The 10,208-nt window shown below is 32.8% G+C and overlaps 1 protein-coding gene across 1 annotated transcript; it reads right to left on the bottom strand.

The window, feature by feature from the left end:
• Positions 1-562: 562 nt before the first annotated feature.
• Positions 563-2,578, bottom strand: LOC127808625 (uncharacterized). Its single transcript, XM_052347194.1, has one exon. The coding sequence runs from the start codon at positions 2,576-2,578 to the stop codon at positions 563-565; it is 2,016 nt and encodes a 671-aa protein (XP_052203154.1).
• Between the last annotated feature and the right edge of the window lie 7,630 nt (positions 2,579-10,208).

The following is a 10,208-nucleotide window of genomic DNA, read 5'->3' on the forward strand; positions in this document are numbered from 1 at the left end:
AATGTTAGTTGATGTTAGAATGAAAAATTCATACTCAGGATAAATTTTTGTAATATTACCATCTCATGTTTTTTTCTTACCAGACTCTTTGATCCTCCAGTGTGTGGGATTGTCAATTTGGATCGATTTTCACTATTTTGTAGACACATCTCCTAGATATCCAACAAGAACATCATTAGTTGAATTATACTTATTTAGTTGTATAAAGAGTAGTACTCTTATAAGCAAGATTAGTAACATCACCTTAGTTTTTTCGCGTGCACAATAATCAATGAAACTTGCCCACTGGTCTTGTGAGATTCCTAGCGGATGTTTTGCAAGATTTGTCTCTCGACCAATATTGGGATCATAGTACTCATGGTATAACTTGCATCTATTATCCTTCCATTTTTTCCGATGTTTCTCAAAATGAAATTCTTCACATGTCCCAAGTATCTAAAGTAACGTACATAGGACTTCAAATGTCCCAAGTATCTAAAGTAAAAAACACAATTAGACAATAGTGTTATACATATATACCTGCAAATCCAATGGCAAATAACAATTATGATATATAGAATATTTACCTTTCTATAGGATACATCCATCGATAATGTACTGGGCCTCCAAGCTTTAGTTCATTCACTAGATGCACAACCAAATGAACCATGACTGTAAAGAACCCAGGCGAAAAAATCATTTCCATATGGCATTGTGTGAGAATGACTCGACGTTGGAGCTTGTCAAAGTCTAGAGGATTCAACACCTTGCCACATATTTGCCTAAATATTGAGCACAAATCAACTAAAACGGCAGACACTTGGTTAGGCAACACATTTCTAATTGATATTGGTAGCAGTTGCTCCATAAGAGTATGTGAATCATGACTTTTCAAACCAAATATCTTCCGATGCTTTAGATCAATACACCTAGCAATGTTACTTGAGTAACCATCAGGAACTAAAACATTCTTCAAAGTTGTAAGGAATACATCTTTTTGGGCATTTGACATTGTAAATAAAGCAGGTCGATACTGTCCATTTTCATTTGGCCAAAGATCACTTCTTATGCCCATCTCTTTCAAGTCTTTTCGAGCATTGAGATTATCTTTTGTTTTTCCACTTTCATTGAGAATGGTGTACAAGACATTATCACACACATTCTTCTCAATGTGCATAACATCAAGGTTATGGTGTAACAAGTTGTACTCCCAATAAGAAAGTTGGAAAAATATACTTTTCTTTCTCCATTGTTGACAACCACTTTCTACAATATTTTTTCGGCGAGTTCTTTTTCTGTTATCTTCAACCTCCATCCCTTTCCCAAATGTAACATGAACATTTTCCAATTGCTTGAATATCTCTAAACTTGATAGTGCCACTGGTGGATTCCTAAACTCTGTATTACCATCAAAGTGAACACGATTAAACCTGAATCTGTGATTTGGCTCTAAAAATCGGCGATGACCCATAAAACTCCACTTTCTACTATGAGGTAGACGATGGGCAACAGAGTCAAAATTACAAGTTGTACAAGCTGAACCAGTGTGTGTGTTCCACCCAGATAAATTACCAAGCCCAGGAAAATCGCTAATTGTCCACATCAATGCAGCGCACATATTAAACATTTCATTGAGTGAAGCGTCAAATGTTTCCACACCACCATCCCACAAATCCTTCAAGTCTTTAATCAAGGGTTGTAAGTAAACATCGATATCATTCCCTGGCATTTTCTTTCCCGGAATGATCATTGAAATGATGAAGGAAGTCTGCTTCATACACATCCAAGGGGGTAAGTTGTACGGTATAAGAATCACAGGCCAAATGCTATAGTTGGTACTCAAAGTTTCGAAAGAATTGAAGCCATCACTAGCTAACCCAAGCCTAACATTCTGTGGATCTAATGCGAATTCAATGTGTGTTTCATCGAATCTCTTCCACGCCTTAGAGTCTCTCGGGTGCCTCATCAAGCCATCTTTGTTACTATCCACAGAATGCCACCTCATATGTTCAACAGTTTTAGAAGACATAAATAACCTTTGCAAACGTGGTTTAAGTGGAAAGTACCGTAAAACTTTGACAAGTTTTTTTTTTCTGTTCTTGCCCCCACCAGACATGTTCGTCGGGTTACCTTTCCTACTTTGTTTCCATCTTGACGTGTTACATACTTTGCATGTCTCCCTACTTTCATCTTCTCCCCAATACAACATACAGTCATTTGGACATGCATGTATTTGACTGTAATTAAGACCAAGCTTAGTAATTAATTTCTTCGCCTCATAAAAAGAATCAGGAATCTCTGCATGTTCGAAGGCATCTTTTAACAATTCTAAAATCATAGACATTGCTTTGTTACTCAATCCGCACAAGTACTTGATGTGATATAGTTTTACTAGGAATGATAATTTCGAGTACTTCGTACATCCTTCATACAATGCTTGATTTCCATCCCTAACTAGATCGTAAAATGCCTTAGTTTTCTCATTAGGTCCTTGATTCAATTCTGGCATCCTTTTTTCACCTTCATGTACTGGTTGATGCGATGTGCAGGCTTCTACATTCACATGGTCCCTAGATATCCCAAAAGCATCATTGATCATATTGTGTATTGGATCATGACTGTGTAAGGGATTTTGTATCGAAGGTGTGCTATTAGAAGTTTCCCCTGTAGTTGACTCCCCGTGCTACCAATAGTGTATGTGGTTGGAAACCCTTTACAAATCAAATGATCATACACCACTACTCTGGTCTCCCAATTTCTAAAAACACAATTAGGACAAGGACATTTGATTTTGCCTTCAACAGACCAATGGGCAAAGGCAAATTCCAAAAATCCTTACACCCCTTCCTGAAATTCATGTGCATTTCGTGGCTTTGTAATCCAAGACTTATCCATGCAGCTAAAACAGAGCTTGTAGCTTGTATTCTGCTTCTCTAATCTACACCTCAATATGAAAACATTACATCCATATTAGTTTTAAGATGCGTACTTCATACATAAAAGGCATTTAAAAACTACAACAATTTTCCAATAGAGACCCTAATTATTGTCACTCTATAAGATGCTCAACTTTTGTCTCTTTATACATCAATTGTTGTGTATTGACCTAATGTGCAAGGTTTGTTGGTTATTGCATGTGATGGTTTCATGCCTTACATGATAATATATAAACACAAAACAAAAAAACAAAACATATTACGATCTTTCACCCACCATTACGCTAACATTTGTCAGCATATGAAACAATCATTTAAATTAGAGAGAAAAGAAGAAAGACAAATCACACTGAGTTAAGAGTACTTTGTTTTTCTTGGTATTGTTTATAGATGGGGCAAGGAAGGACACACTACCATAATTTCACAGTCGTTCTTTTTACCATAATTTCATAACCGTTCTTTACCAAAGTTGGGGGAGGGGGGGGGCTCCCAATCATCATAGAGTTAACTGTGTTTCTCTTTTCATTTATCCAAATTACCTTAACTGTGTTTCTCACATTTCATTTCATATTCAACAAACACCATTTTGAAAATGAATTTGACATCCTAAAACAATGACAACTTAAGAAAAGACAAACATACATATGTGTGTGTGGGTGGGTATGGTATGAATGAGTGGATATAATCTGCAGGCCATATCCAAACAACACCAGGTCCACATCAAATGGACATAAAATACAAGAGCAAGACAGTTGGACAACCACTTGAGTGAGAGGTACTGAGCTTAAGTGAGAACCTAATCATCGGTATAATTCTTATATAGAGTAAACCATGTTTATTTTATACTATCATTAATCATCTATAGATCGATGGATTTGATGATTTGACTAAACATCCTCTTTTAGTTTTTGCAGGGACAAAATTAGGCAAGTCTTACAATAACAAATACCGGGACTCTTAAAAGACAATCAATTAATATACCAAAAGATCTTCTCTCTTATATTAAAATCGAACTAACCTGAGGAACTGCGAAAGGCGAGAGCGAGTCAGCGACGGCGATCGAAGGGCCGAGGGCGAGCGCAAGTGACGGCGGGCGAGGGGCCGAGGGCGAGCGCGAGCGAGGGGCTGAGGGCTAGCAACGGCGGGCGAGCGGCCGAGGGCGAGCTCGAGCAAGGAGAGGGCGAAAGCAAGCGAGAGTCCGAGGGCTAGCGACGACGGGCCAGCGGCCGACGGCGACCTCGATCGAGCGAGGGGAGGGCGAGAGTGAGCGAGGGGGCGAGGGCTAGCGATGCGAGGGAGAAGAAGAGACAGAGATCGAGAAGGGTTCATAGAGAGAGAGAGTAAAATTAGGGGAGGGAATTTGGGGGTGCCTTGGCGCAGGCGGGTAATGGGAAATTGGGGGAGGGAATTTGATATTTTTCAGTTAAATAATTTATTTTATTTTTTAATTAATTATTTAATTGTGAGATTTAAAGTAATTATATTTAATATACATAGTTTAATATCAAAAATTAATAAAAAATTAATATTGTTGACTAATTTATATTTTTAAATAATATAAAAATATTAAATTTAATTATGTGTAAAACTTAATTCATATTAGACATTATCTAAAAAAAAGATTAAAAAATTATTAAAAGAGATCGATGTACCGTTTTATTAATATTTTTCAAGTGATCAATAACATTAAATGTGTGTTTAATAGTATAAAAATTTCATGAAAAATATCACATTCAAAAAGTGAATTCCATTATCGTTATTTGACACATTATATTTTTTATAGAATTAAATTTTATAGTACAATCATTTAAAGCATATTTTAATCTATTTTTTATGAAAATTTGATTCCAAGAGGTGGTAGTTTTTATTTTTCATGTAAACTAAATATAATCAAACACACATTGAGACTATTATTCTACTACAGATAAATGTTAAGTAAACTAATAAAATGATATACACACGCTTGGCTATGTTCACTTTTTATCTAAACACTAAATTGCTTTATATTTAAAAGAATTTTCGGTTTCAGTTACTACAATACTATATTAAAGTAATTTTGATCAATTTTGTAACCTTATTTGTATGTTTGGAAACAAAAAAAATTTAAAATCCAATTCATTTCATTTAAAATAATTGAATTTCAATGTTTGAAATAGTAAATATTCATAGAATTATGGAGATAAAATTGAAAAGTTCAAATTAATCTTGTACAATACAAATCTTCGAATCAATTTATGTGTGATTTGGAAAGAATTGAAGTCAACATGAGAATTCTATTTTAAATTAATTTATTGTAAATAATTTAAATTTTTTAAAAATTATAAAAATGTTAATAATTTAAAAATATTCAAATAAAAATGTTACTAATTTAAATTTATTATTTTTTTAAATTTTAAAAAAGTTATAAAAATATTAATTAAATTTCAATTTCAATTATTTTTAAAATTGTTCTTTAAGTTTTACGGCGGTTTCCTTGAAACCGCCGCAATTTATTTTTTATTAAATTGAAAATTCTCTTTAAAATTTACGGCGGTTTCCTTGAAACCGCCGCAAAATTTAGTTTTTAATTATTTAATTAAAAAATATTACGACGGTTGATGACTGCCGCAATATGTTAAAATTATATTTTATTTAATTTTAAATTTTCTCTTTAAATTTTGCGGCGGTTACTAACCGCCGCAATATGTTAAATTTAAAATTTTATTTAATTTTAAATTTTCTCTGTAAAATTTTGCGGCAGTTTTGGAGAAACCGCCGCAAAATTTAGTTTTTAATATTTAATTAAAAAATATTGTGACGATTACTAACTGCCGGAATATGTTAAATTTAAAATTTTATTTAATTTTAAATTTTCTCTTTAAATTTTGCGGCGGTTACTAACTGCCGCAAAATTTTATTTTAATTTTTTTTAATTATTTGATTATCCTTAAAATTTAACGGCGGTTTCATTGAAACGGCCGCAAAATATTACAAAAAACACCGCGAAAACTGCATTTTGCGGCGGTTGGGAAACTGCCACAAAATATCTAGTTTTGCGACGGTTTTTGAAACCGCCGCTAAAATGCTATTTTTTTTGTAGTGAAGCAAGGAATTGTGTTTTTGCAAATTTAATGAAAGATTGCAGTATTGTTCCCATCTTCGATTTATATTGCATAAGGAAAACCCACGTGCATCTACTAAAATTGTCAACAATTGTCAAGAAAAAGTGCGCTCCAGAATGAGTTGGAACTTTATGTGGACCTCAAATATTACAATGCAATAAATTGAAAATAGAGTTTGATGTTATTGGACTTGAAGGAAAAGGTAAATGGGTTTACTTAGCCATAGAACAAACTCTACAATTATTGTTAAAAGAAACTGAATTTGAGGGTAATAAAGATGAGACTAATTTGAGCTGGAGTACGTGGTGATGGATGTCCAAGCCGCATGTGCCACAAGTTTGGGGATTGAGAAATTTGGTATGAAGTAGGTGGTTGTTGTGTTGGAGACATGTAGTAAAGACCAACCTTTCTATTTACCCAAGCCAATCATCTTCTCCGAAGCCAAGTCTTGCAAGACATAGAAGTTAGGGAAGAAAACAACACAACATTTCAATGCATTGGTAAGTTTGCTAACAAACATTAAGTTTAGACGGAAGGAGGGTACACATAAAATATTGTTGCGGGTGATATCAAAATAAAATTTGATGTTTCCAGTGGATGTAATTAGGGCTGAAGAACCTGTGGGCAAGTTAACAGATGGTGTGAAAAGTGCTTTTAATTGTGAAAAACACGTGGAGTCTGAAGTGATGTGGTCTATTGCTCTACTATCCAAGATCCAAGGCTTAGAGACTACAAAATTGATTGAGGTAGTAGAAAAGTTGAACAAACCATGTAGGACGTTTTAATTTTTTAAGAAATGAACCAAAGTTAGAAAATTAAACTTTCTAAATAAGAAATTCCAAAAACAAAACATTTGTATAAAACATGTGTATAAGAAAAAAATATAAGTTTTACTTTATGATATCACTTGTGACAATGTTAGCATGCTTCCAAAACTTTTCTTAACTAACGCACTAAGCATTAATTTTTTGGAAGGTCCTCAACAACCACATCACCTCAAACCTAAGTAATATAGAACAAAATAGTATCATCATATATGATCATGGTTACAAATGAAAAGTCAAATAGATTACATTTTTTAAAATCAATTTCTCGTGCAATACAAAAATGCCACAAAGTAAGAATTTATGGACAGGAGAACCTTACCTTGGGATCTCTTCTTCTAAGGATATCAAATTCAAATTTATTTCTCTCAAAGTTAGAAGATGTACGTATATGTGTACATATACATATTCAATTTTGATTTCTCACACACTCACCAAATTTTAATGATAAATCTTGAAATTTCTTCACATTAAATTTAAATTTATTTCTTTAATCCTATAAATATTTTAAAAATATTTAGGATGTTACAGTCATAACTTCTATTATAATTGCGATTAATGATAAATTATTAAAAAAAATATTTTTTTAGTTTTAATTTTAGTTTAATAAATAAATTTTAATTTTTGAATAATTTATTAAAATTTTAATTTAATTTAATTTTATAACGCACCTTCAATTTTTTTTAATAATAATTAAACTTTGTATTTGATTTTAATTTTATAATATGGTAAATTACTCTACACCTTTGTAGTTTGATATTTTACTCAAACACTTCATGTAGCTTGTTTTGAGTAAAAAAAGAAAGTTATTTTATTGCTAAAAAAACCCTTCCACTAAGTTTAGAGTTAAAAATTAACCAAAAATTTCTTAATTTTAGACAATAAATAAGAAATAATGGGCAGTAAGGCTGAAAGAGGTATGAAAAATAATGAAAGGGAAATAGTAAAAAAGAGAGAGTGAAGGACACAAACATGAAACATGGTAAAAATCAAAGAAATAGAACACAAGGACACGACAGATATATATGAATGTTGTGTTTGTGTTTCTTGGACGACTCATGACTAACGACAGCTTTTTGGCAAACAAAACATGATTTCAATTTTTTTATTTTTAATGATTATTTTTTTTAAAAAAGAAAGATTTTAAACTTTTTAGTTTACTTTAATTTTAATTAGATTTCATTGAATCTCAGCTGATGGGGTATTTTGGCAATACTCAAAAAGTATAAGGACCTTTTCTCACCAAAAACAAACTATAAGGGAGTTTAGATTATATGTTCAAACTACAAGCGTTTAAGGATAATTTATTTTATAATAAAATTAAAATTAAATGCAAAACTTAGTATATTATTGAAAAAAATTAAAAGTTTGTTACAAAATTGAAATGAAACATCAAGTTTGGTATAGTATTAAAAAAAATTAAACCTTCAGTATAAAACTGAAATAAGGCTAAAAATTTGGTTTCTTTTTTGGTAATTAATTTACGTTGCAAGGGGGGGGGGGGGGGGGGGAGGTCATATTAGTTGTGAAATTTATTTTATATTAAATTGGATTAATATACATTAATTTTGTATTATGGGACATTGGGGAGCTTATAAATAAGTAAATAAAACATGACAATATTTAAGGGTCATGAGTCTAATGATACTCTATTAAACTTTTGTAATAACATTATTAGTTTTTTGACTCTTTAAACTTAACCAAATAAATATTAAATAATTTAATTTATACCTTACTTAATCCTACTAAAACTATATATATATATATTATGTCATAATTATTTTAAATCAGAGCATTTGATTGTAAGTAACCCAATTATGTTGAGAAATAGAAGCGGGCGGCAAGGAGGGCGATTAGGCCCCGATCTGTTCTTTAGCCCATTAGAAAATTGGGCCCATAATTACAATCCAAGATAAAGAATCCTTGGATTGGGCCTTCCCTTTGCATGGGGACACCAGGGTTAGTCATGAGATTTTAGGGGTTCTAAACAAGTTTATAAATTAAAATTTTATTAGGAACTTAACACTACGATAAAAAAACACTTATAGAGGCATTTTTTATAGGGTATTTTTTAAAAAGTGTCCTATAAAATACTATTTTAAGGCATAATTTAAGGAAGTACCATAATAAAATAATTCTAATGAGATGCAGCGATGCAATGCCCTAATAAAAAAATCTAATATAGTAGAATTTTTGAAGTGTCCTAATAAAATAATTCTAATTAATCACTTTAATGAAGTGTCCTAATAGAAAAATTTAATATGGCAAAATTTTTGAAATGCCCCAATAAAATAATTTTAACGAGACACTTTGGTGAAGTGCCCTAATAAAAAAATATAATATGACAGAATTTTTGAAGTGACCTAATAAAATAATATTCTAATGAGAGACTATGATAAAGTGCCCTAATAGAGTCAATTTACTATAAAATTAATATAGGAGCACGTATTAGTAAGGAAGCTTGCAAATCAGGTGGTCACATGCACACACAAGGAAGAAGAGGTCCAAGGGTCGAGCCAAAGGAGAAACGAGCACATTGGAGTTATTTTCCAACATACCATGTGGTGATTTCATGGGGCGCCATGTGGTCGCGCACTGGGAGAAGCCCTTGTAGGAAGAATCAAGTAGGGTAGAAAGCATCATGTGCCGTGCAGAGAGAGATCATGCGGGAAAAAAGGCCTTGTGGCCTTAAGGTAGTTAAAACCATATTTATTTTTGAGATATTTTTAAATATCATTAAATGTTTAAATTTATAATTGTTTTTGAGACATTTTTCAATGTCACTACATGTAAAACTAAGAAGGATATTGTAAGCACCACCGCCCGGATGTCCCCAACCACCTGGATTACCCGAACGGGAGCACTTACGGAAAGAGAAAGAATGAAACACGAGACAAAAACTACCCTGGCATGCATACATGAAAATAAGAACAGCGAAAACGAAACTAAACACATGCATGCACTACGGATACCCTGCTTTCATAGCGGTCACATGATAAATAAATAAACACAGACTCCTGTGCTGACATACACGAGACTCGAGGAAAGACCTGGCACAGTGCAAATTAATAGAGTAAATCATACTCAGACATCAGAGTTGGCAGAGATTGACGGGACTGTCTATACACCATACTGACTCTGTCGCCAAAAGCTAACTCCCTTGCCATGGCCCATGCTGCCACCACCTGGAATGATGGAAAGCAAAGTGAGTCGAGAGACTCAGCAAGCGTAAGAAAAGAAAGGTTGAAGGCTACATAAAATCAAAAATCTCTCCCCAAAATAAATCCCCAGGTACAAACAAGTCATGAGACTCTACAACACAATAGCATAGCGTAATAAAAGCATATATCGGTCCCTGGGGCCCACAC

Source organism: Diospyros lotus, chromosome 8, assembly GCF_014633365.1.
Source record: "Diospyros lotus cultivar Yz01 chromosome 8, ASM1463336v1, whole genome shotgun sequence".
Classification (NCBI taxonomy): Eukaryota; Viridiplantae; Streptophyta; class Magnoliopsida; order Ericales; family Ebenaceae; genus Diospyros; species Diospyros lotus.

Coding starts and splice junctions, on each gene's coding strand:
- LOC127808625 (XM_052347194.1), bottom strand. CDS start 2,578: ATGATCAATGATGCTTTTGGGATATCTAGGGACCATGTGAATGTAGAA.